The sequence below is a fragment of the Pleurodeles waltl genome, chromosome 8 (assembly GCF_031143425.1).
Source record: "Pleurodeles waltl isolate 20211129_DDA chromosome 8, aPleWal1.hap1.20221129, whole genome shotgun sequence".
NCBI lineage: Eukaryota > Metazoa > Chordata > Amphibia > Caudata > Salamandridae > Pleurodeles > Pleurodeles waltl.
The window spans coordinates 1,251,058,934-1,251,086,394 of NC_090447.1; the positions used below are offsets into that span (position 1 = coordinate 1,251,058,934).

General features: G+C 46.2%; 1 protein-coding gene across 6 annotated transcripts in view; it reads right to left on the minus strand.

Moving 5' to 3' along the window:
• Positions 1–27,461, minus strand: part of FRY (FRY microtubule binding protein) — a 598,740-nt gene that overhangs the window by 415,916 nt on the left and 155,363 nt on the right. Inside the window, exon 1 of one of the 6 annotated variants that reach the window (XM_069205569.1) lies at positions 24,268–24,516. The exons of the other annotated variants lie outside the window; for them this stretch is intronic. Coding sequence (XP_069061670.1) covers positions 24,268–24,328 — 61 coding nt within the window. The 5' untranslated portion in view covers positions 24,329–24,516. Of the gene's footprint in view, positions 1–24,267; positions 24,517–27,461 lie in introns of those variants that run through there. 6 annotated transcript variants of the gene reach the window in all.

A 27,461-nucleotide genomic window follows, 5' to 3' on the forward strand; every position in this document is an offset into this window, starting at 1 on the left:
AAGGTCAAAGCCTGCTGCTGTAGGAGGCCAGGTTTGGGTCACTGCTCAGAAAAGGACTCGGGTGACGAGGCGAAAATGTAAACCCAAAACAATCCAATTAAATCAGGAAATGAGCTGCGTCACCAACGTTTCTAGGCGTTCTCCGATTACAGTTCATTCATTGGGAACTGCAGGTCAACGACGTGACTCAATATTAAACATATACCACAACCTTGAAACACAGGACGTGGCGAACTCTCTTGACAAGCGGGGGTCTCCGTAGTGTAGCCCCCGCCCCCATTGCCTGGTAGTGAGCGACAGCCATGAAAGGTATCCCGGGGTCCCCTCACGCCCCTAGGCCATTGTGCCAATGCACCTGCTGCTGCACACTGATGGCTAACCTCCTGGGAGGGCTTTAATGAAAACATTCATCTGGTTCCAGTGTTGCTGCAATCCCACAGACCTGCATGGTCGCGGCGGGCCCCAGCATGCCTGTCTCGGCCACGCGTCCTTCCTCGGTCAATGAAACTATTACGGGGATGAAAATATGTATGTTGGGGCGCATTAGAGGCTGCAGGAAAATTTAGATTTGAGAGCAAATTCGAATTTGCGCCTGAGTCAGGGATATGAATGGTGGACAAATAGTGCACCCCGTGGGTTTTGACTGAACTATTTTATGCAGTTAAATCGCTCTGACAAGTAGTTCCCACACCCACGCAAGGAGCAAACCACACGTTAATCAGAATTTTGAAGGTTCTGCTGCCCGCTGTGACTCAACATTCTCCGACGCCGCACTCTGCGGGCTGGTGTTTCATACGGGTACCCTCTCCCCACCCGCACCGTAGACGCATCACATAAAATACATCACATAGGAGATACAACGTGTCCCGCTGTAAAAAACAAAGTTATGTCTGATCCCCCCAAAAAATAAAACGCTTCGGGTAGTTAACAAATGCCACAAGCATTAACAGAATAGCAAAGATTAGGCGTGCAAATGCTAAAGGCCTTACGCATTCATTGCAAGAGGAAAACTAAAGGTCATTCCTGCCAGCCCCCATATACAGAACTTTCTTTACATTTTTACTTTTCTCGATGAAATGTAAATGTTAATATTAGCGAAATGTTGCCATTTTTATTTCCTATTAATAATCGTTGTAATTTCAGCATCGTGAAGAGGTGGACTGTGGATGGTGACAGGTGCAGGAATTTACTGAATAAACAGCACATCAAGGCCGCAGGTCTGGCATCCCAAACAGGAACTGAGCACAGGGACAGTGAGGAGGCCAGGGAAGGAGGTGAGGGGATCTGACTTTAAGATGAAGCAGAGCAACGCCAAGTGAGGCCCTAACTCACTATGAGTGGGGGACTAAGTCAATCTCAAACCTTCAGTCAGTGCAGTGAGCGTGTGGTACGGAGGGCGCGCAAGCACTAGCACAATGAAATCTATGTATTACTACTAGGGGCACTGGAATTATGTGGAACGGAAGGCCCAAATTATGCAGCAGGGTTGACAAAATTAGGCAGCAGTTTAACATTAAAATTTAGCAATACGCCAGAGAAAGGTGGCCAGTCAACCTTTGCAAGTACCTTCCACTGTGCAGCAACACATATTGCTGCATTTTTAATAACTTTAGGACCGTTTGAGCTGGAAACTATTTTTTTCTAAAAACTGCAGATTATGCAGCAGACGATGGATTATGTAGCAAATACAGCAAATCAATATTCTTGCACAAATAAACACCACGTCCGCGCAATCATAATTCTTGAGGCCCTTATTACTACTCTGGTAGGATCCAAAGGAAGAGCTTAAGAGGCAAACGCAGAACTTTCATAACCCCAACATTCCAAAGCCTAGTCAGCACGCACCTGACAGCGCACCTGACAGCGTAAGAGCACATACACAGGGACAGTAAAACAGGGGAGCTCAAATAATGGAAATCTTCAGACACACCTCTGATAATAAGGTTATTTCAGATAATTTCAGTTCTTTATAAAACAGTGGCAGCACCAGCCTTGAACCTGTATGTCATGGGCCCTAGTGCAAGGAAGAAAATGAACCCCGGCCCCCACTCTCTGAATTACGAATTACAGCACAAGTTACAGTTCAGTGGGTCCCTCAGGTCACTGGGCCCGGTGTCAATGCATCTTCTACACCAATGACAGTTACAACCTTCTGTAGCCCACAGTGCCTAGTGTTACCGAACCAAATTGGTATTTGGATATCTGTACAGTCAGTTGTCGAAAGGAACTGACTAACATAAATCAACCATAAAAAGTTAAATATCATAGAAAGACACAAAAATCTTTCTGGGAATACTTTTTGTAAGGCTGAAGCGTATCAAGTGGACTCTGTCGATAAAAAAAAATAAAAAAAAATTGATTAGTCCTTGGTCAAGCGAGAAGAGTCTCCATGCACTCGTAGGTCCAGGGTAAGAACATTAGATTTTGCTAAGTGCCAACATGGACTTGCTTTCACATCTATTTCTGCTTGCTGTAGCGCATGCTTGTCCGTCCCACCTTGCAGCGCTCCTCATAAAGACCTGACATGTCCAGTAGCATGACCTTTATCATTGCGCCTTGCTAAGAAGCTGAAAATGAATGCATTTGCTGCACCAGGCAGGCACATTAAACATGAATTGCAGCATTCATGTCTGCAAAAGCAAATTTGCCAATGGCCAACACAAACCCGAACGCCCTTGGGAGCTCTCAGCCCCCTTTCACAGCCGGGTTAAACACTGGACACATTGTGTACATTTACACCAGAGCAATGCCTCCATAATTAAACTTGCATGTCATTAGGCTGCGGCCTGACGAGTAGTCACTTAATGCTAGCATGGACAGCGCTTTTATGTCGCACTGAGTTGTCATTTTCATACAGCACTTCATTTATAATAGTTCACAATGTTTGCAGAGTGCGATTGAAGGACCAAAAGCAGCCCTGGCAACATTGCTCAATTTGTTTCCTGGCATAATCTCTTTATTTACTTCCATCCATTCCCTCCGCTCCCTCTCTTCTCCAGGGCTTTAGGTAGGAAGACCCAGCAGTAATTTAAAATGGACATTAAAACTTTAAAAAACTGTAAACTTTGCACTTGTATAGCGCACTACTCACCCGTTAGGGTCTCAAGGCGCTGTACTCATACCGCTATGGAACCCCTCCTGGCTTTTTCCCTGTGAGGTGCCCACTCATGGGCACCCCCAGGGTGAAGCCAGGCATCCAAGCGCTGTTGGGGCCATTGTGGAGATTAAGCAAGCTATTGCCCAGAGTTGCAGAGTGGGACTCATTAATTAGATTAGGCACCGAGGCGAGAATTATCTGGTCCAAGGGAATTGAGCCCAAAACCTGCCGAAGCGGGACTTGAACGCTGGTCTTGAGCCAGATCTCTGCTCCAGGGTCTGCCGCTCTAACCATTGTGCCACACTTCTCCACACTGCCACACTTCTCCACACATTGAAACTGTTCACTACTGGGCCCTATATTCATGCCCTTAACTTCACTGGTAAAACCACTGGTGATTTCGGTACAATTTATGTAAAAAATGTCAACTTATTCCATGTCAGTGATTTAGTTGCTGTTTATATTTCACATGTTTTACTTAATCATACACCCCATATGAGTGCTGACTATTTCCAGGATGTTGTGTTTTTGTATGTTTTTCGAGCAGAATATAATTTTGTATAGTGCATACTTTGAACTAAGTCACCTTGAGGTTTATCACAGCACATGATTGGGAGCTCTGGAGTAGAGTTTTAAAGTTGTATGCGGTTTCATAGAAAAATGATTTAATCTCATTACTGAGAAAACATTTCATCTGAACGGTTTAATGGACATTTTCAGGATGAATGGTATTTACCATTTCATGGAAACCAATTCATAGAATGTCTTTTTCGAAATTAGCTTCCCCATACTTATTTTCTACGGTGTAAAAAAAAAAAAAAATGGTTGTGGGTCTTTCTTTCAAAAAAATTTTTTTTCAAAGGTATTCAATACTTTGGCCCTTATTACGAGGCTGGCGGTCTGCTCACTGTGGCGGTCTTACCACCGCGGACCCGGGGGTAAAGACCGTTGCATTACAAGTTGTGGGGTTTGGCAGAAGCCAAACCGCCACAACGCCGCCTGGCCCGCCAGTGAGGTCGCACCGCCGCAGCCGGTGGTGAGATCCTCCAGCCCGGCGGCAGGCCCCAGCCTGACGGCCAGATTACCACGGAAAGCCTGGCGGTCTGCAGATTTGTAGTCACCCTGCCACGAAAACCCTGGTGGTAACACACCCAGCGACAGGAATCCTCATACCTGTTGCCGGCACACACATGCACACATCCCCACACCTTCATGTACTCCCTCACACACTTCCTTAAACTCCCACCCATTCAAACACTTCCATACACCCCCACAACTGTACAAATGCATCCAAACAACCCCACCCGCCCTCCCCCTGCACCGCATACATACACTCACCCAGGTCTCCCCGTTCACTCACACAAACACGCACCTCCCTCCCTGTCCACTTACTTTAACACATGCACACCAACAAACAGCCCCCCTCGTACCACTATCCACAAACACTCACTCACCCAATCCACAAACAATCGCTCACACACACATCCCCCATCCACATTCATTCACACCCCCACCCCCTTTGTATTCATGTACACCCCCACTCATAATACGGTGGGCGGAGTCTTGCTGGTGCTAGTGATGCACCCGCCTCTTTGGAGTTGGACTTAGTCCTCCAACGACTCCTAATATGGCAGTCTGTCGGCTGCAGTGACTTTGGGGGTCTTTCAAAAAGACCACCTAAGCCGCAATGAGGGCCTTTATGTCAGGATACATTTCAGATTTAAAGCTTTTACATAGTCACACAATTACCCTGGATGCTTTTAATTAGCTGAACCCTCACCATCCGTAAACACCAGCCATCTCTGCATCCTAAAAATGCCTCCCTGTGCATTAACTCCACCCATCCCTGGCCACTATACTCCACTGATTTAAAACCCCAAACATAACCCATCCCAGAACCAAAAACCCCCTTCACCACACCTAAACCCTATCCATTTCAGACCCCTAAACTCCACCCATCCCTGAACCCTTCAAACTCTTTCTACTCCTAAACTCTACCCACCTCTTAACCTAAAACTCTCTCACTAATCCTAAACTCCACCCATTCCTGAACCATAAAGAACACTTTCTATACCTAATCCCTACTCATCCCCGATTTCTTAAAACCCTGCACCACCCCTAAACTCCACTTATCCCTGAACCCTAAAATCCCATCATCACCCCTAAATATCACCCATCCCTTAACCCTCCCACCCCCCAAAAAAACTAGCCCTAATCTTCACTTACATGTGTGATTTTGGATGTTGGATGTTTTCTTAAAATGATCTGTTCTTCAAAATGTTTCTTTAATTTTGTATTTATTTGTATTTCCTTAAATTTGTCCTTCTTTAAAATTGTTTTCCATTATTTGTTTTCCTCTAATGTGGTTGCTCAGTTTTCATTTTCCATTAACTCACATACATCAGAGGCTGAAGACACTGCTAGTTCCTCACAGTGCCTGTCACATGTTCAGAATACCAGGTCATCTAATCCTTGGCTTCTCTGATAAGCACACAACCATTGACAAAGCCAATAGTCCTGTCTGGTTTTAGGTGTAAGTCGGCTGTTATGATATTATATATATATATATCTCTGGATGCAATAATGGAAAGCTCAAAGAGCTACCAAAATACCAGTAAGGGTGGCATGCTATGGGAATCCCAGAAATGTAGTTCATGTGTTTAAGCCATGCATTTAATTGCAAATGCCACGCCCCATTTTATACCCCCCCCCACCCCCCCCACCCCCCCCCCCCCAAAAAAAAACTTTGGGCATCCTGCTTGAAACCCTGCACTTCTTCCTGTCCAATTGCTTTCTCACGACCCTCCCCCTGCCTCCATCCCTCTGTTTCTCTCTCTTGAAGCACTCCCATGCCTGCTGCAATTAACATGGGAAGCAGTGAAAGGGTCAGAGGCTCCAGAGTAGCTCTGGGGTTTCAAGCCCCACCTTCGAGGTCTTCAGCTCACCGGGAAAACGCCCGGTGCAACAAAAGCTATTTAAGAGTTAATAAAACGGTCCGCGTGAAATAACATTGTGAGCAAGGTAAAACTGACTGTGTTTCATGGCATGGCGTGGCCACCAGCACATAACCGGCTGGTGAGGTAAAAGTGTCCTTCAACAAATCCATTCGCGGGGCGGGGGATAGGGGGGTGCGGGCGGCGGGAAAAGACACGTAGACCGCGCGCCTTCAGTGTTCAGAGCTAGTGAGCCCCAATGGGACTCGCAGCAGCCTAGAGCCTCGACGCTCCGCGCGGGCACGTTTATCTTCCACACCCACACTTCCATTCCCACAAAGCTTTTAATCCCCGAGATGACGGACGTTCCCAAAACCTTTCCGCATTACCATATGGTTTATTACGTGGAAAGCACGCCCGCTTCCGTTCGAGGGATAATAATAAAAAATAAAAAAAAAAACCAACAACAGTATTTCGTCTCTCTAGCATTGACCTCCGACTTTTATTGCTCAGGCCCACGATGCGGCAATAGAAATTTAACCCTTTGCTGTTTGCAAAGTGGATGCGATGGCAGGCGACTGTGAGTGGGTGGCGACTATACAAATGCACACAGTCTGTGAATCCTAGCGTGGCAGGAAGGAGCTGCACAAGGTACAGCCCTGAAACCCGACTGGCATTCAGGCAGCGTTTCGTACAAAATCGTACTGTTCATGGCGGACGCTCTTGGGACTTCTTATTCCACATTAAAAACATTGTGGTCCTGAGACACAGCTGCAGGAAATAGGGGCAGGCAAGGAGTCAAGTCAGGCCAGGCAAGGAGTCAAGTCAGGCCACGAGACGCATTAGGGCCTATGCTGTCGTCAGAAAATAATTTATGTCCAATGACATTTTCAAGGCAAATACTCAGCTCTACCATAACTGGAAAAAACCTAAAAATCAACATTCTGACCTTTTCAAAATTATAGTTCAATTATAAATTGAAATTAATTTATGGATAAATATAAATAGCGTTAAATAAAAGATAGCTCATGCTTTTCTCCTTCCAGTGCCTAGTGTAATTTGAATTAATCATCCTTTCTACGGTCACTGTACAAACAACTTGTACAGGTACTAAGCACGTCCCCTTTCCACTGTAATCTTGTCCAGCGGCAATAGCTAACAGCCATGCAGGTATTCACCCTAGGCTAGTGTAACACAAGGACCCCATCCCCCTCAACTACCATGCAAAATGTGCCAGCCAGCTACCCTAGCCTCCTCTTATGAACATTCCACCTTCTTACCGAAAAAAAAAAAAACTTTAGTGACATTCCCAGAAATAGTTTTTCAGTTGTGTGTTGGGATGAAATGTACTTTGAACCTGAATCAGTGTTTGAAATTGCCATTGGTTTATAGGAGGGTTGGCGGAGGCGTTCAGGCGCAGGAGCAGACTGACATTAAGACTAGCCCTTGCAGTTGTCCGGGATCACTTTTGGTGGATTGTTATTCCGTGAGCCCACTACTGCTTATTCCATGGACGACCATCTCTCTCCATTAACACATACACTACTTAGTTACAGTTCGAATTAGACACTCCGTTGCTGTGGTGGCGTAGTGCGCTCCCTCATGAAAGGGGATGGGGTCAACCACCCTTACAAACTGCACAGTCCTCTCTCCCCCCCCCCCCACACAGAGGCAACAGACACAACTTCTTGGGTTAAGTGGTGGCAGTGTCAGGCAAATGCGAAGAGACAAACCAGGAAAAAGGCGAGCAAGACAATGGCAGCCCCCCTTAACGTGTGCAATAGCTGAAAGTCTCTCTATCAGTACATCTTTGAGTGAATGCATCGGCCCAAAGCTCTGAATCAAGCAATAGTAGAGTCATAACTACAAAGGCCCAAATTGGATCCTAAAGACGTGGCTAATTTTACAGCAATCTTCCAGTTATCTTGGTAAATAAAGTTCTATCCACAAGCCTTACCAGGCGAGATGCAAAAAATCACATATGACTTCATGTGTTTTCAGTCTGCCAAAAGTAACAAATGACATAGGACAGAAACTGACGGCGGGCACAGACTGTGGACAGGCATCGGTTTCATACATACTGAAGCTCACGTTAGACTTTGATACAGCAGAGTATCAAGTTATGAAGAATGGGCTACAGCAGTGGAAGGGTGATGCAGCAATGGACCTATAACAGAACTCCTATTTCTTGAGCGACTGACACCATTAGGCTGAAAGAACTAAATTCTAGACTCTGACATAACGGCAAAGTTACATGGTACCACCGCAACCTGTAGTCTCCCATCCTTTTTAAACTTCTGAAGGGTTCTTTCTGCTTGCAAACCTTCCACATTTGACATACTCTGAACTTCTATAGGGACCTGAGTATGTTGGCAGTGTAGTTAGAGGATAGTTTGTCATTGGAAATGCAATTGCAAGATACAACTCAGGATAGTAGTGGCTGTACAAAGAGATACAGAATTGGATTTAAGTTTGATGGCTTTTGCTAGAAGGTACTTGTGGTTTTCAAAAGTCGTTGACTAAATCTCCATTAGATCAACAATTTAAATCAGTTATTTGCAACACAAAACAACATTTCAACAAGATATGCTGTGCATAGCAACCGAGGACCATACATGGAATATTTTGACCGTTTTGGATGGGAACACAGAGCTGTGATTTGGGCATGATGAGTGATGACCAACAGAGGACAGTACATATATTGATCATAAAGGCATACATACAATACTACGGTGATATACTAATGCCACAGATATATCGCAAAGGTGTATATATCCCGGTCTGTTACACTTTATTGTAAGTACTCTGCCAGGTGCATGAGTGAAGTCAGTGCCCATCCAAACCCAAAACAGCCAACGGTTAGCAAATAACAGTCCCGCTGGTACTCGTTTCTAGATGTATGGTGATTATCGTATGCATGGGTAGATGCACAATGAACCCACACCTATGCTACTTGCATCTCATCGCTTTGTGCTCCCTGCAATCTAACAGTGTTGAAGAAGGCACTCGCATGCAAGATGCTTGTTCCTAACCGGGGCAGTGCATTAAGATAAAGTACCCTCTGTGTAGCTAATATAAGGCTTTTCATTTCTATTTGGCACCAGAGTACACCTTCAAAGTCATCATATTATATTTCAGAGACATTCTACCTTCTCAGAGAGGGGCAAATGAGGCAACAGCTACTGAGAGAATGAGAAACGATGAGTCGCAAGCAAACCGTAGTCAAAACAATACCTGCTGCAATGCCAAAATTATACTCAATAGCTTTTCTACTCAATGCCAAACACATCAGTCCTGTACAAGACTGCCTTACTTAATTTGCATAATCATGTTATAATTAGAATGTTTTATCTCAAAAAATTAAGCAGGCTGGGAAGTGATTAACAACATAAGCAGAACTGCCGATTTCCTCTGGCCTTACTTCCAGTTTTGCAGTCAATGTGGCAAGGGCACTTTCCTGACGTGTTTCTAACCCCACCACTCACATGCTGCTGATATGCCTCTGGTCCTTTACTTAATACTGCTGTACTTCTGTGTCTGTGTATGTGGATTGGCAGTCAGCATTTTAAGTGACTAGCTCATACAAGACAGTAATTAATGCTCTCCATCACACTGAAATTTCCTTTCCATTCTAAATTTGGGGTCCATCAGTGCCATGGTCCCTATGGGTAATAATCTAAACACATCACAGGTGGTGCACAGAGGTGCATATGGCCACTTGGGGCAATGCCCAAAGGCTTGTCCGGGATTAAGAACTATTAACCACAACTTTCCATGTTCCGTGCTTCCATGAACTAAAAAATTGAACATGCCCAATAATAAGAGCTCCTTGGAATCACTGCAATAAACTGTGAGTACTTTTCTGGTTACCTTTTGATGGAAACAAAGTGCCTGTTCACAATGATTCCAAGAATGAATCCCAGCCTCAAACTAGATCCCACATTTTCTCGCAACACATATGTACAACTCCATGGCATTTGTCTGTGGCACACTCACATGCATCTCGGGCCAACTGCCCTGAAGAGGAAGGAAGCACCCCAAATCCTAAAAAAAGTTTAATCTCGGCATCCTCAGCACTTCTTTCAAATGAGTCATGCTGGAGTAGATGTTTATAGCATTAACAATGAATGTCCTTTACGGTATCCTAACCTCAATGTCCTGGCTAACTCCTGAAGCACTGGCACCTCAAAGTAATCCCATTACTTCTCAAGCGCCATACGGTTCGGAAAGGGATGCCATCCTCCTGCACGCAAGCAAGCTGTGGTCATTACCTTCTAAACAAAACACGTCTTGGCATTGCCCACTGCTACTACTAAATGAGCCATATTGTGAATATTTCCTTCTTTCATGAGAGGGAATTCCATCTAGACATTACACCATAAAGTCATTCTCGATGTATGTAATGCACCTGATTTCCATGGAGGTGAAACCAAGCGTCCTAAAGGTACCAATGCCAAATGAAATTCCAATCTCCGCCTACCTGGCATGCAAGAGCATTCTGACAGCCAGCCTCCCCGACCTCACTTTGTGAAGCAATCCACCACCTTCAGTGACAAGAAGCTTCTTAGCTCACATTGGCAGGCACAGACACAAATGTAAGGTTGCCTATAGGATTGACCCGAACATTATAGCCTCTGCCAGTGCTTAACTTATAAATAAAAAATGAATGCCGGTGCCAAGGGCTCTGCTCAGGGGCCTGCGGCCGGCGTTTTAAATGTTGGTGCACCTGATGCCAAAGCTGGTAGTCTTCAATCCCCTTCCTGCCTCTGTACTACACTACCAGACACTGCTACCTCTTTATCTCACTCTTGCAAGTTCCTGCCTTCTCAATATATGAGGCTTCTCCGTCCTTCTCTTCCATCTTTCCGCTTGGTTATATTTTTAACGAATGCCAGTGGGTCCCACCAGCAACCATCGTCTCAAATTAAGCTCTGGCCTCAACCATACTTCATGTCCAGAAGTGCATAGCACAAGCAGCAACTGTCAACCAGCATGTAAACAATTTTGGATGCAATGACCATCATTACAAGGTAATGCACATAACACATACCATCCTCAAAACTGGTTTGATAAACTGACATGGCGAATGCAAACGTATGTTAAAGTACCCCTGAAAGTACCCTGACCGTAAAAATGATTAAAACTGGTGCACACTAGGCCTGACAGAAAACTGGCTCCCCGTAACTCCGTGGCCATATTTAATTAACTACTTATTTAGCTACAATAACCATGCACAACACACACAAAGTGACAAGTAGAGGAAGAGTAGTACCAAACCACACTAAAGAACTAATCTGTGAAAAGCTGTAGGTACTACACAAATACTTCCAACACTGACGCTCAGTTAATCCATATACCTTCTTCAATACCGTCCCCTCTTTACTAAAAGTTGAATGCAAAATGTAATTCCTACAGCAGATTCTCTACTTCGCATTTTTCTCCAAACCTCATCCGAAAGAATATTCTTAGTGGGTGGCTTTATCCTATTGTTCAACGAAAAAGACAATAATCAAACCTCCAAAGTATTAGACAAAGTGGCATCCCGAAACTTAGCGCAGCTAACAAAAGACCCTAACCTATAATGCCGATGACACATTAGCCTGGATGCTCACCGAGGATATTCACCACCACCGTCAAAAATGCAGCCTTAATGAAAGACAGATCACTTCTTAATAAGAGTTGACAAAACCGGCCTTTCCCTTCCACACACGCTGCATGTGTGGTATCTCCATCCAATGCCGTCTTTTTACACAACACTTTTCATGTTGTTGGCTTACTGTCCTTCAAGGTCAAAAGTGAAACAACTGGTCCCAGAATGCAACATGTCCTTGGTTACACCTTACTTGGGAGTACTCGGCAGTGCAGACACCACAGAACCCCTGATCAGAGTCCATTTCGGGCCCCAGCAGAAAGTCCCAATAAGATGTAGGTTTAAGTTAAAAACGGCAGTCTTCGTTGCAACCTTGCTGCACTCAAGCATCACCGTTATAGGCTCCGTGCTGCGCGCGGGAAGCAGTACACACTATAGAATAATCATACTTATATATATACAGCGACGGGGTCGTAATCAATTAAATGAAACGAGGTAACTAAAATGTTTGATAGAGTTCTTCTAGTATCATTTTAGTAAATTGTTAACTTGTCTAAGTTGGGCGGGATGTTTATATAGAGTGGTTTATTGGTTTTATTGCATTGTACTTCAAGGCCTTCTCGGGACATTCCGGGTTGTACATTATGGAAGCACTCATTTGGGTCTCTCCACAGTTACTCTTGTGGAGATGGTTATAAATAACGTTGGCAATGTTGCTGTGCATACTTCGATGACGTATGTTACTCAAAATGCCAATAAGAATATATAGTTTTTAAAATGTAGCCGCGAGATCAGGTACATCTACGCGGAGGACCAATGTCGTCCTCAAGTCTGATGATGCTATCGCGGGAGTGTGGGAGGGAGAGTCAGGGCGCAGTCTCCCCTGTAACATTAAATGAAGCAGGCATTAATGGCTGCAGCGGGGCCACTAACACACCTATTGCTCTGCTATTTTCAATGGTTCATAGCTGACCTCCCCCGCAATGCTCTTTTCTTATCCCTGTACAGCACTACGCTCTCAAAGTTGGCCCATCTTATTACTGTGTGCTGCCATTATGTCTGGAAGGGGGGCACCGGAGACTTCCACTCCATGGCAATCACTTTCTTAGCTACTAACAGTGCTGAGTCTACAAATGTGGTGCCCGGTTTCTTTCCCTTGAAACAGGGAACAGTCCCAATATACTGCTGTTCCGATTTCCTGCGTTCTTTCTCCCAGCGATTTTTGTTTGCACCGTGTGAACTCTTCCCGACACCCCATTACCATCGATCCGACAATCCCAAGCCACGAGAAAGAAACCTGCATCTCAGAGAAGTTTTAAGGCAAAGTGGGCAATTGTCCATGGTCCCCAACTTCCGCGTGGGGGTGGGGGGCGGGGGGGGAGGCTGCCTGGGGAAAGTGACTTTTTTAGCTCCACTCTGCGCATTTTTGTATCTTATATTTAATTCTACTTTAAAAGTTGAGGGCGTGGATTAGCAAAAAATAGGTTATAACGTTCAAAACTGTTCCAAACAGGGGCCTCCAAAATATTTCTGGCCAAGGGGTCCCAATATCTTTAAAATGGCACTGCTGCATCTGCAGCAACTCAAAGTGACTGTAGTGTACATTCTTTTAGTTTTCCGCAGGCTTGGGTGTGGTTCATGTAAAACGTTGGATAGCATATATTTGAACTAAGGTGTTTGTGAAACTTTGTGCACATGTTTTTCTGGTCACCCCTGTTCACCTCTCTCCTCAGGTACCCGGGTGTTCCACTTGTCCTTCAGTACCTCCATGTTCACCTGGATCATGTTTTGTAGGGCCTTATACAATCAGGAAACCATCCACCTACCCTCACCTATCGTAAACCACCACTTGCCTTATGTTTGGTTCCATGGTCTCCTTGTACCGACCCCATAGGAAGTGCCCCCAACACTGCACTACATTTGAGTAACTGCCCTCCAGGAAGCCCGTGTTGTTTGTGTCTAAAACATACTTAAAGATAAAAATAATTCCTTACAGCTCTAACTTCATAGAAATTATGGTGATTACACAAACTTGAAAAGCAACAAGCTACAAGCAACAAGCTACAGTAGATTACATTGTAGAAAATAAATGTGGCCAGTGTTGAATGAAAATAATACTAAGCATTGGCAAAGCCAATAGGTGTGGAATTGGTCACCTTCTAGCAATTCTGGTTTTGTTTTGTCATGCTTCCATTTTCTTGCGATAATGGCATTACTCCTAATCCTACTCCCTCGCCTTCCTTTAAACCAATGAGGCCTCCCACCTCCCCCTAGACCCTCCCTTCCCCTTTTAAACCCCCCCCCCCACCCTTACCTCCTCCTGTACAAAAACCAAGCCCAAGCAGCAACTCGGACAGTCTGTACCGGGAGGGCGGGAGGGAACGGAAAGGAAGGCGAGGGAGTAGGACTAGAGGAGTAATGCCATTATCGCAAGAAAATGGAAGCATTACCTCCCGTCCCTCCCTCGCCTTCCTTTAAACCAATGAGACATAGCAAGAAAAACACAGGAGACGGACACTGAGTTGCAAGAACTTTATTAACCGCCTGCACCAAGGCCACCAAAAACCCTACCCCTATTACCTCATAGAGGATAAGACTCAGTGACCTAATACCGACTCCAAACTACCCAAGTCCGACAGCCTATAATGTTGCACAAACATCGAAGGAGAAGCCCAAGTGGCAGCCCTGCAAATTTCCACCACGGAAGTCCCCTGAAGCTCCACCACCGTAGCTGCCATACCCCTGGTAGACGGACCCTGAATCCCTTGAGGAGGAACCACCCCTTTTAAGGAATAGGCCAACAGAATCAATGATCTCACCCACCGACTCAAGGAAGCCGTGGAAGGCTTCTCACCTTTACGTGCCAAACCGAAATGAACAAAAAGCGAATCACCCTTACGAAAAGGAGCCACCACCCGCAGGTACTCCAACAAAGCCCTGCGTACATCCAACGAATGCAAACGGACCTCCTCCCCTGAGGAGGGATTCGGACAAAATGAAGGAAGGATGACCTCCTGGCGAGCATGGAATGAAGAATTGACTTTCGGAATAAATGAAGGAATCTGAACCAGAACCACCCGATCTTGAAAAACCTTACAAAAAGGAAAGGAACAGGCCAAGGCCCCCAATTCCCCTAAACGGCAAGCCGAAGTAAGGGCTACCAAAAAGATCATCTTCGAGGACAGATGGCGCAAATCACAGTCCCCCAATGGTTCAAAAGGGGCAGCCGTCAAAACATCCAAAACCAAAGAAAGATCCCATAAAGGAAAAGAACATACAGGGCGAGGAAACAAATTAATAAGACCTTGAAAAAATCTAGGCATCAAGCGCCCTTCATCCGGAAGATTACGCCACGGACCTCTAAATGCCTGAATAGCCGCCCACTGTACCCGCAGAGAAGCCACCGACAACCCCAACTGCGCACCGTCCTGCAGGAACTGCATCACCTCAAAGATAGACGCGCAGGTAGGATCCAACTCATGACTCAAGCACCAAGAAGAAAAAACCTTCCACTGTCTACCATAGGAAAGTAAAGTGGAACGCCTCCTGGAAGCCAGTAAGGTAGAACTCAAAGCCACAGGTACCCCCAGACCCGTCAAGCCTCGTCGTTCATCTTCCAGGCCGTCAAGTGTAACCTCCTCAACGACCCCAATGGGAGGCAGGGAAACTCCAGGGGAGATGGACAAAGAGGCAGAGGCCACATCCTCCCTGCTGCCATCAGCCGCAACAACGGGAACCAATTCGCCCGTGGCCAAAGTGGCGCAATCAGGATAACCCTGGACCCCAGATCCCTCACCCGCAACAGAAAAGACCTGAGTAGCTGAAACGGTGGGAACGCATACAAAAGGCCCCTCGGCCAAGGACATGACATCCTGTCCACCTCCCAGGCCTGGGGACACCGAAACCGGGAGCAGAAGCGATCCAACTTCGCGTTTTCTGCGGACGCAAACACATCCAGCACTGGAAGCCCCCAAAGCCGAACCAGATGCAGAAACAGAGACTTCCGGAGGGAGAAAAGTTGAGAGGAAGGAATCACCCTGCTCAGCAGATCCGCCCAAACATTGACCACCCCCGAATGTACGTAGCCCTGAGAGAAGGAACCCACTCCTGAGCCCATACAAAAATCTTTCTGGCTAGACCGAACAGAGCCCTCGACCTGGTCCCCCCTTGCCGGTTGACATAAGCCTTGGCCACTAAATTGTCCGTCTGAACCAGAACCGCCGCACCCCTCAGGGACACCTGGAAATAGATCAGAGCCAATAAGACCGCACTCAACTCGCACCAATTCAACGACCGACTTGCCTCCAGAGGGGACCAGAACCCCTGAATCTGAGCCGACCCCATCCACGCACCCCAACCGGAGAGGCTGGCATCCGTAGTCACCACCACGGGTCTCAGAGGTGACAAAGAAACCCCTACCCGAAGATGATCTGCATCCAACCACCATTTCAACTCCCTGCGAATCAATCCGGACCCCGGAACCCTGGCCCTCAGAGAACCGGACCCTGGCGCCCACCTTCTCAAGAACCATGTCATCAAGCACAGGAGATGGAAACGTGCCCAAGGGACCAGAAATACCACAGACGCCAAATGACCCTGTAGACGTAAACATAGAAGAGCTCGGGGGCAGTCTGTAACACTACCTTCCTCACCAAGGACTGGAGTACACCTAGCCTCTTTTCTGACACTGTCACCAAGCCTAGAAGAGTCCGAAACCGAGCCCCTAGAAAAACCAGATCCTGGGACGGAACTAAATCTGATTTCTCCCAGTTGATTAAAAACCCATGGTTTTGCAGGACAACCAGAACTTGGGCCACCTGCCTCTGCAACAGGACCCGTGACGGGGCATGAATGAAGATGTCGTCCAGTTATGGATGAATAAACACCCCGTCTGAATGTAGCAAAGCCACCAGGGGAGCCAGCACCTTTGTAAAAATTCGAGGAGAAGACTTGAGACCGAAAGGTAGAACGCAAAACTGATAGTGTTCCTGATCCACAGCAAACCTCAGGAACCTCTGTGAAGACCTTGCCACAGGCACATGTAGGTAAGCATCCTGCAGATCCAGCGACATCAGAAAGTCCCCTTGCCTGACCAATGGAAAGATAGTCTGAAAAGACAGCATGCGGAAATGCACCGTCCTGATCCAAGCATTCACCTCCTTCAGATTGAGCACCGGTCGAAATCCCCCTGAAACTTTCTGAACAAGAAACAAGACCGAATAAGTGCGTGACCCCTTTCGTCCAGCGGCACGCGGGAAATGGCCCCTTTGACCAGCAAGTCCCGGACTCCATCCAATAATGCCCTTCTACGTGACCCCCTTGAAGGCAGAGGGGTGGGACGTACCCCTGAATCTGGAGGCACCACCACAAAATCGATGACATCACCATTGGCCACAAGGTCTAGCACCCAACGATCGCTGACACTCGCTTCCCAAGCTGAAAGAAAGTGACTCAGCCTTCCCCCAACCGGCCCTATGCCAGGCCCACAGTGATTGTCAGGACCCCTTCTTGAACCCACCCCGGTTCGCAGGAGCAGACTTCTTAGGAGAAAAACGAGGCTGAAAACGCCGCTTCCTAAATGAAAAGGATTTGCCATCCATTTTAGGCGAAGAGCGGGAATGTTTCTTCCACCCTTTACCCGAAGTAGATCCCCCTTTAAAAGGCAAGGCATGCTTCCTTTCCTTAAATGCTTTGGAAAGCATGGATGGCAATTGATCCCCAAACAAGCTACGACCCTCAAAAGGCAGTCTCAGCAATGCGGCCTTTTCCCCCGGGTCGGCTTTCCAGGAACATAACCAGAGGGACCTACGAGCCCCAATCAAAGCACCAGAGGCCAGAGCCGAAGTACGGACCACATCAGAAGACACATCTGCCAACAATCTGGCCTGCTGCTCCATACCAGCCAGGAGCTCCGAACATTCTGCCCCTTCCTGAACAGCCACCGCCAGCTTATCAAAGTCCTGCACCAACGATTGGGCCGCATAAGCAGAATATATACCTGCCCTTAGCGCCAGATTCTCAGCTGCAAAAGCTCTTTTAAGACCTGAATCCACTTTACGGTCCATGGCATCCGTAGGCACACAATCCTCGGGATTGACTGCCGTTTTGCCAATCAGGGTAGCTAAAATTGAATCCAGGCGGACCGAAGGAGGCAATACCTCCTCACCCTCAAGTAAATACAGTTTCTGCAGGAATCGTGGAACTTGAGCCTTATCCACATCCTTCCATTCGCGAAACACCATATCCTTCACAGGTCCCTGAAAAGGCATGGCAAACTTAGAAGGCGTCTGATATTGTGGAAATAAGTGAGATTCCGAGTTTGAAGGTTGAAACACTGGGAAACCCAAATTGTCCCGAACATGTGCCATCACCTCCCACATTTCTTCTCTGGAGACATATTTACCCCCAGAGGACATAGATGGGGCCTCATCACCCTCACTATCTGAGGAGGACTTCCTTGCAGATGCCGAAGTATGGGCAATTTTACCCTGACCAGGCCTGGCCTTCCCCGCTTGAAGAGCCCTGGTAACAGCCACCTCGATCATCTCCTGCCCGTCCTCCCTGGGCATGAGGGGAGTACCCCTACCCTCCTGTAACTGGGAGCCCCCAGGAGCGGAAACGCCAGCAGCACCCTCCTCCTCGGAGGAGGAAGAAGAGACAATCCTACATCTCTTAGCCGGAACCTTAGGCATAATAACAATCCAAAACACACTGCCCTTCACATAAAAGCACTCCCAATATATAGAGATCTGGACCTCCCCCAACAGGAATCCACCAATCCCTAAAAAGGTCAAAAACTAAAGGCAAAGTCCATAAAACTACCTCCAGAAAACCAAAATCAGCACTTCCGCATCTCCCCGCGGTGCGGAAAACCGGAAGCCGACGCCCCCAGCCACAAAGGGCTGGCTGACCCCGTCAGCCGGCCCTCAGAACGCGCCTCCAGAGCAGCCCGGCTGCTCGGCAAAGCCGTATCCTGGCCGTAGCACTCCTCGCGGAGCTCCGCGTCCCGAGGAGTGCTTCCATCGATGACCCCCAGGCCCCGCCGTGCAGGTAAGGAGAAAGAAAAACGTCTAGCGTGGGCTGGACAAAAGAACAGGAGGAGGTAAGGGTGGGGGGGGGTTTAAAAGGGGAAGGGAGGGTCTAGGGGGAGGCGGGAGGCCTCATTGGTTTAAAGGAAGGCGAGGGAGGGACGGGAGGTAATGGCTTTTGCAAAACGTTACTGTTTGGAAACATGCCAGGCCCTCATAAAAAAGGCAGTTGCTAAAGGCAAAATGTTTTTTAGTCTCTCAAAAACTCACACATTACTACAGCAGTTCCTGGTACTGACAGGAACTACTATGTATGTGGATGCGTTCCTTGAGAAAAGATGCCATGACATAACTCAAAGTGAGGTCAGCCAATGGTTGAAACAGGCTGATACATTGTCCCTTAATGCATGTTGGAGTGAATGGTATAAAACTTTGAATGACACAAACCACAGACTAATGGATAAAGTCTGGCTGAAATCCCTGTAAATAACTATGTTATACACATAATTGTAGTGAAATCAAAAGGTCTTGGCTAACACCCAGACCTAAAAAGTCAATCATTCCGTCATTGGCTGCACGTTTCTAGAAAGAAAGAAAGAAATAGGTATGAAAAGGACAGAAGGACAGGAAGGAGGAGTTAAAGAACAGGAAGTAGAAAGAGAATAACTATTCAGAACAGTTTCAAATGAATACAGTCTGCTATGCTGTGAAATAGCAGCAGTCAGAAGAGAAAAATGCTCCAAAAGAATTGACAATAGTATTGGCAACCGATGGGATTTGATATAGGTGGTGTGCATCAGAAGTGTCCTCTTATCACATATGGCTCTAAACACTGAGGCAACCCTAAAAACATTATAAAGTAAAAACAAAAACACTGGCATTGAAAGGAACTAGCTTGTGTGCATATGTGCTCCATGTGAAAGAGCAAAACGCAGTCACTCAAAGTGGAGTTAACCAATAGCTTAAATAGGCTGACCCATGCTATGTGCTGTAGTGGGCACAAGCAAAATGTGAATGACAACAATAGATCAATGAAAAGAGGTGCTGACAGCCACTATATGCAACTATATTATACATACTTGAGTAAAAGCTAAAGCTCTTGGCTAACATGGACCTAAAAACACAAAATAGCACTCCGAGCAAATAAAAACACCAAAAAAAACTGTTCAGAAGACCATTACGCATGTAATTTCAGGGAGAGATTTTAACACAAAGTGTATCATATGGGTAATTCTGAAATGTGAGCAGCATTTCAGTTTTTTTTAAATTTTCTTTTATTTTACACAAGCGTATTGTTTGGATAATTTTACCACTAAACTACAAATCTGAATGTGAGTCAATCAATCAAATAAACATTTACAGGGCGCAACAAATCACCCGTGAGGGTCTTGCGGTACTAGAGCTGTATGCTTTCTGCGTGGAGGAATGATAATCGAAACACCAAGGTCTTTAGTTCTCTTCTGAATCAATGGAGTGACAGTGCTGTCCTGAGGTGCAGGGGGAGGTTGTTCAAAGCCTTGGCTGCCAGGTGCGAGAAGGAGCGACCTCCACTACTGGCAAAACAGATCTATGGGGTGTCTGCGAGGGACAAGGAAGTTAATCAGAGGTGCCTGGTCGGTTGGTGGAAGGTCAGGCATTGGTTGATGTATGCTGGTCCTTCGTTGTGCAGGGCCTTGTAGAAGTGGGTCAGCATCTTGAACTGGCATCTCTTCTGAATTTGGAGCCAGTGTAGTTTTTTTTAGATCGAGTGTGATGTGGGTCCTTCTGGGGAGGTCGAGTACGAGTCTTCCCGCTGAGTTCTGTATTGTCTGGAATCTCTTCAGGAGTCGTGGTGTGATTCCTATGTACAGCGTGTTTCTGTAGTCCAGTCTGCTGGTGATGAAGGCCTGCATGACGGTCCTTCTAGTGTCTGCTGGGAGCCACCTGAAGATCTTGCAGAGCATGCAAAAGATGTGGAAGCAGGCAGATGACACTGTGTTGACTTGTTTCTTCATGAATAGCTTGTTATCCAGAATGATGCTGAGGTTGCGGCCGTAATCTATTGGGGTAGGGGGTGTGCCAAGCTCTGCGGGCCACCATGTGTCAGTCCATGGTGAGGTGTTGTTCCCAAAGATGAAGACTTCAATTGTTTTGGTGTTGAGTTTGAGAAAGTTGTCCTTCATCCAGTTCCCTACATTCATCATGCACCTGTGTAAGTTAGCTTTTGAGGTGGAGGGATCTTCGATGAGCTGTGTGTTGTCGGCATTGGAGATGATGTTGAGTCCATGTGATTTGACAGTGATGGCCAGGGGGGTCATGTAGGTGTTGAAGAGAGTCCGGCTGAGGGACGATCCTTGGGGGTCTCCACAGATAATCTTCTTGGGCTCGGAATAAACAGTGGTAGACTGATTCTTTGGATTCAGCTAGTGAGGTACGAGGCAATCTATTTGAGGGTGTTTCCTTGAATCCTGATGTGGTGGAGGGTGCTGATCAGGATGTGGTGGGAGACGGTGTCAAATGCGGTGGACAGGTCCAGGAGGATGAGGCCTGCTGTTTCCCCATGGTCCAGGTGGGATCTGATGTCATCTGAGGCTGCAGTCAGGGGTTGTCTTGATGCTGTTGTTCGATTGCAATCCAGACTGAGAGGGGTTCAGGAGGTTGTGGTTTTCTAGGTGTTGTGTGAGTTGCTGGTTGATCGCTCTCTCAAGGACTTTTGCTGGATAGGGGAGCAGAGAGATGGGCTAGCAGTTCTTCAATTTGGCTGGGTTGGCTGATGATTTTTTCAAGAGAGACCTCCTTAAGTATGTTTCCAGATCTCCGGGACAGAGGCCACAGTGATGGAGGTATTCAGGATCTTCTGAGCTCGTTGCCGATTGTCTTGCTTCTGAGGTTGTAAACTGGTGGGGCAAGGGTCTGTGGGAGCTCCAGAGAGTTTGGCGTTCATGAAGAAGATAGTGTCTTACAAGGTGAGGAGTTTGCCAGTGGGTGAGGTGTTCGGGGTTCGTGCGTGTGAGCTGGTTGATGCTGTCTGAGGCAGAGGGTTGGAGTTCAAAGTTTTTATAGACAGTGGAGATCTAATTGTGGAAGAAGTCCACAAGGTTGTCTCACAGCTCCTGGAGGGAGTGATGTCGTTCTCAGTGGCTGTGGGATTGGCCATCTCCTTCACAATGTTCTTTGTTGTGGTTTGTGTTGGCTTTGATGCGGTCTGCCAGTGCGTTCTTCTTGGTTTCTTTCAGGAGGTGGTGATACTAGTTGAGGGCGGTCCTGAAGGCGGTGTGGTCTTCTGTGCTTTTTTGGCTAATGCACCACTTCCTTTCAAGTTGTTGGCAGTTGCATTTGGAGGAGTGCAGTTCCTTGGTGAACCAACTTGCTCTTTTGCTTTGTTCTTTGACCTTGGCTGTCTTGGCAGGGGCGATGGCATCAGCGCATTCTGTGATTCACTGGGAGAAGCTCTTTGCTGCTTGCTCAGGGTTGTTTTTAGAGCCTGGGAGGTGGGAGGGGAGAGTGTCCTTCCACTGGTCCTCTGATACCTTTTTCCAGTTTCTTTGCATGGATTTGATGGGCACGGTGCTGGGATATGTTAGTCCGGAAATGGTGAAGTGTAAGCTGTGAAGTTCGGACCAGGTGAGTGGTGTGGATGTACCTGACTCTGTCACTGGAGGTGAAGATGGGGTCAAGCGTGCGACCCGCGATGTGGGTAGGGTCGGTGACAAGCTGCTTGTGGCCGATGTTGCTCCAGCTTCCTGGGAGCTGCAGTTCCTTTAATGGGGGACGTCAACAAACATTTCAGGTAGATTTTTTACCTGAGCGGACCATCAGAGTAATTTTTTAGCGCACAACTACAAATTTGAAAACAAGTGGCAGTATTTTTGATGTGAGCAACCAGAAACCAACTTGAAATTACATGTTCGAGATTAAATTTTACCTGATCAGACCTTTTGAGTTTGAGATCTATTTTGTATAACTAAACAAAATTTCACACAATTTTGTATTGATTTGGCGTATTTATGCTGCAGCAAATTATGAGTTTCGCACACCCCTTAATCTTAAAATGAAATAAAACAAAAAAGAACCTGCCTTTAGGTTTGTCCATACATTAAAGGTTTGAAGAGACTTATAGCATACCTAGTCAGGAGAAGTAATGCAAAGCTTCAACCCCTTTTAGTCAATGTGGGAGGATCCTGTCAGATTAAAATCTCACCATGTACGCAGATACAAGGCTTAGTCTACAGCAACCAGCTGATGCCTTATGCTACAGTCCTGCCAGCTTGATGACGCTCATCCTCCTTACATGCACCATAGTGACTTCAAAACACATAACAATCCTATGACTTGCGGAACCTGTGATCTTTCACCTCAAGAGGTGAGGTGACTGTGTGTGAAAATATTACTACACACTCATATTATAATTTTACTGCACAAAATCACTGATTGCCCAGTCTTACTTAGTGAACAATTGGAACACACAGGATTCCATTCCGCAAACACACTCAGAAATCACACTGGAGTACCATTTTGACAAGTGAGAGTTATGGAACATCACAGTGTTCCCACAGACTCCTACAGGAAGCTCTGAGAGAAGGATGCCTTACATCCATAAAATAAGATAAAAGTGGCAAAACACAAAATCACACCCTTGCTTCCTGCGGAGTTTATTTTTTATTTGATTTCCAGAGGCTGGAAACAATAAGGACTAAGGAAGAAGACTGGCTTGCTGTGTTCGAAGCATATTCAAATCCATGTGGGACTGGTTCAGCCTTCCATTCTACCGAAGTCTGTGAATTGAGTGGCAGTAAATTGGGTATTTAGAGTACCTACTACTTGCAGTGCTTAGAAGGAGCTAAAGTATCTATTATGTCCAAAGACTAAATGCAACACCACATATTTTTGTAAAAAAATCTTTCTCAGATCTTATGTACCTAAAAAATGAAATCAAAAATCGCTTGGGAAATGTAGACTCCGACATAAGCATTCAGCTTTCCTAAATAAAACCAAACACTGAAAGTTAGCTGCAGAGAAGCAGAGCCACCCTTCCCATTAAAATACAAAATAATGATATCTTTAGTAATTCGAGTATTTGTTTGGTGTGTACTCCTTTGTGTCTTTTTTAGGTATTACTGTTTTAATGTTTGAAATTTAAATCGTACAAATTTCTTGGGGGCCGCTGGTTTCCAGTAATGATTCAGTGGGGGTCATCAGAGTCAAAAGTTTGGAAACCACTGCTCCAAGTTTCAGCTTTTTCAATGCTGCTGCCTCCCATGTCATAACAAAGGGACTGAAAGGACTTAACAAGAGCATCCTTCAATGAAAGCGCGCTTTGTCTCCAAGAGATGCCACTTAGAATGCAGCGGTACTATGTCAACAATAGCACTTTATCAGAGGCTTGGGCACTCTGCACAATGCTGAATGTTTTTACTCACAGTTAAACTGCCGGGAAAACAAAACAAAACGCCAATGTACCCGCTTAAACCACAGTGGCCTCTTTCAGGCCATCCTTCACGTAAACAGCAACGTCTCAAGTACTCCGCGCACTATTTTACCATTTGCAGAAAAGGCGCTAAATTACTTCAGTACACGCAGTCTAAGCAACCTGCGAAAGTACACTCACACTCGGGGCGCGCGCACCAGTCAGGTACCTACCAAGCCCCTTAATGAAGCTGATGACACTCGACCTCCCCCAACACGCCGCTGTAATCTCCATGAGTTTGAGAGAAGGGTCTCAAAAATCCGATGTTTTAGAACTCCATTTTGAAGAAATCAACTTGCTGGGGAGCCCAGTGCCTGGAAGCCATGGGTGGCAGCGGCAGAGGCTTGGAAGAAGTCCTGCGAGCAGGAACGCGGCAGCAGGCCTCCCTAGCCACAGGCAGCTTCCCATAGCCACGCTAAGAAGCAGGCCATTTTTAGCCCGAGCACACGGAGGCGGCCTGAAGCCAGCAGCACTGCTGGGCTATATTTACCCACAAGTACATGCTCTGCTGACAGATGACAGAAGCCACTCCGAGGATAAGGCGCTACCCACAAACAACATACACATACCACAACGCGTGATCAGGAAAAGGCACCCTCGGTTTGTGGGCAGGCACCGAAGGCGGAGAGGAAATTCACACAGGGTGGTGGGCAGGCCCTCCGTGTACAACTACCTGGGATTCTGGAAGACGTCTTGTTCGCAAGCGGAAACTATTTGTATATGGAAAAAGAATAAACAGAGCGAGGACGTGTTCTGTGACAAGTGCGTGCGAGGAACCATCTACCCTGCAGGGAAAGCACACAAAGCACACCTGCTCGAGAGGCTGTGGCTACAATGAAACAAACAAACATGTCCAACAAAAGCTGTTTAAGAACGTAGGGCACATTCACAGAAGCCTCCACGCACCTGTGGTATATTTAGTTTAGACAATTCAGTGAATTAAAGAGGCCACAACAGAGAAAATATCTAAAAGCCCCAGCTGACGTCATCAAACAATGCAACATCCTAGGACACTGGTGATTAAATTGTGGTGTGTGGACCCCTGAGGGTCCGCGACACCTGCTCAGGGTATCCGCGATTGTTTGGAAATGTAAATAATAATAAAAGTATATATAAAGCTGTGAAATGAAAGAAAAAAAAAACCGATCTGTGAATGTGAAGGAATTTGAAACTAGTCTATAGATTAAACTGGTATCCTTAGCTTGATTCGTTGGAGCAGTGCAAGTGAAGCCAACATAATATAGCAGAAACGACGTATAGCATTAAGTGAAGCAGCCACAAAAAGAAAACATGCATTAGGAGTAAAAAAACACAAAGTGATTTGCTAGAGTTTAGCTTATCTATTCATCTTTAAGACGTAAAAAACAAACCTTCCAGTTAACACTGAAATTTCATTATTTCTGTATTTGATTGTTAATTCAATAAAATATTTCAACATTTGTCTATTACATGTATAGTTGAGTCTTTATTTTTGTGCATTATTTTGAGGTTTACATCATAGAAATTGCTTAGGCTGGCGACACTTGATTTTCGATATTGACTCATGTGGGTCCCGGACTCCAGTAATGATTCAGTGTTGGGGGTGGTCCAATAGACGTTTCATCCATCACAGATCGATTATGCAAATACAAATGAGTTCAGTGGTTGGTGCCATGAAATCGCTTGGGAGGTAGAGAAGGGATCTATAAAACAAGATATTATTTAATGTCACAGATGGGGGCTACAAGCGCAGAAAGTCAGATGGGTGGCTGGATTTTCCACATTTTTTGGATGAGAATGTGGTAAGGAAAAGGATTTGCCAGTACACAGGCCAAGGGTGATTACTGAGGATGTTAGGCACATCCAAAGTTCAAAAATTCCAATGCTTTCCCCCATCAAAAATGCAAATGTTTATTTCCACCCAAAAAAGTCTTGGGAGTTCATGTGAAATGCGGTTGGGAAAAAAGTCAACAACATCACTATATTTTAAGGGGGAGGAGGGTTTATACACACAGTAAAGTGTTTTCCTCTGAGAGAAAAACACAGAGTGGGAAATTGTGCGAATGCAGGTTATGCCTAACCAGCAGCAAGCAAAAGTGTGCGGACAGAGGCAAGCACCTAGAAGCACAAGAATTTCTAAATCATTCAGATATACTCCTGTGGATTTTTGTAAGCCACACTAAATTAATACCTTGATCAAAATAGCAGGCAGTGGACTACGACCGAGACATACCCACCGGTATAATCGAGGAGTGTTTCTAGAAGGTTAGCAAAAAGCTGCCATAGTACGTTTCTGTCTGTAACAAACAAGCATGTCTTTATTTATCGTGAACACAGCTCGAATGTTCACTTCTTAAAATAACATTTGGAAATGCTACCAGTATTTCCCTGTTCTCAGTACCCCTTAACTGTCTTGGGGCCCGAGAGTCAAAAAGCAGAAACAAAATTCCATGTCCGATTGGCATCAGTTTGGGTAAATTACTCATTCCATGGATATACAGCAATCCCAGGGCCACCCGAAGCTGTAGCATTGCACCTCAAATCCCTTCACTGGCTCCCCATAGACAAGAGAATCACATTCAAGATCCTCATCCAGGCACACAAATCCCTCCACAACACCGGCCCAACCTACCTCAATGAAAGAGTCAACTTCCACACTCCCACACGCAACCTCCGATCAGCCGACCTCGCCCTAGCCACAGCCCCCCGCATCCAGCACACCACCACAGGAGGCAGGTCTTTCTCCTACCTCGCCCCCAAAACCTGGAACTCCCTCCCCACCGACCTTCGCAAAACCAAAGACCTCCTGGTCTTCAGAAAGAACCTCAAGACATGGCTGTTCACCAGTGACCCTCCCTGACCCCCCCCACCCCCAGCACCTTGAGACCCTCACGGGTGAGTAGCGCGCTCTACAAATTTTTTGATTGATAGCCATTTAAAGAATGTTAGCAAACTAACAGTGCTTAATTTGTGCCACTGCGTCAGGGGGTGGGCACCGGTTCTCACTTCTGAGGGAGGGATTTTATTTTCCACTATCAGACTTTGACCCACAGAAATAAAGGGACAGAAAAAAATGGAAACAGAAGAAGGAAGGGAACGATTGGGAAATAGCTACAAAGAGGGAAAACAGACCTGAAAGAATCTGCAATGACGAGAACGCGTCAGGAAGCGTAGGGTGTTGGAAGACAATGGCATGAGCTGGGCTCAAGACTAAACAGCTATGGTATTCGCAACTCGTGCATCCAGCAGCACCTGGTTCCTAAGACCAAATATTTATATAGTTTTACACATTAAGAACTGTGCACTTCAACCTTTATGCTGCAATCCTTTTCTTCTGGGGCATCCAGACGGGTTTAAATGGAGTAGAATTTCCCCTGATGACTTTTCT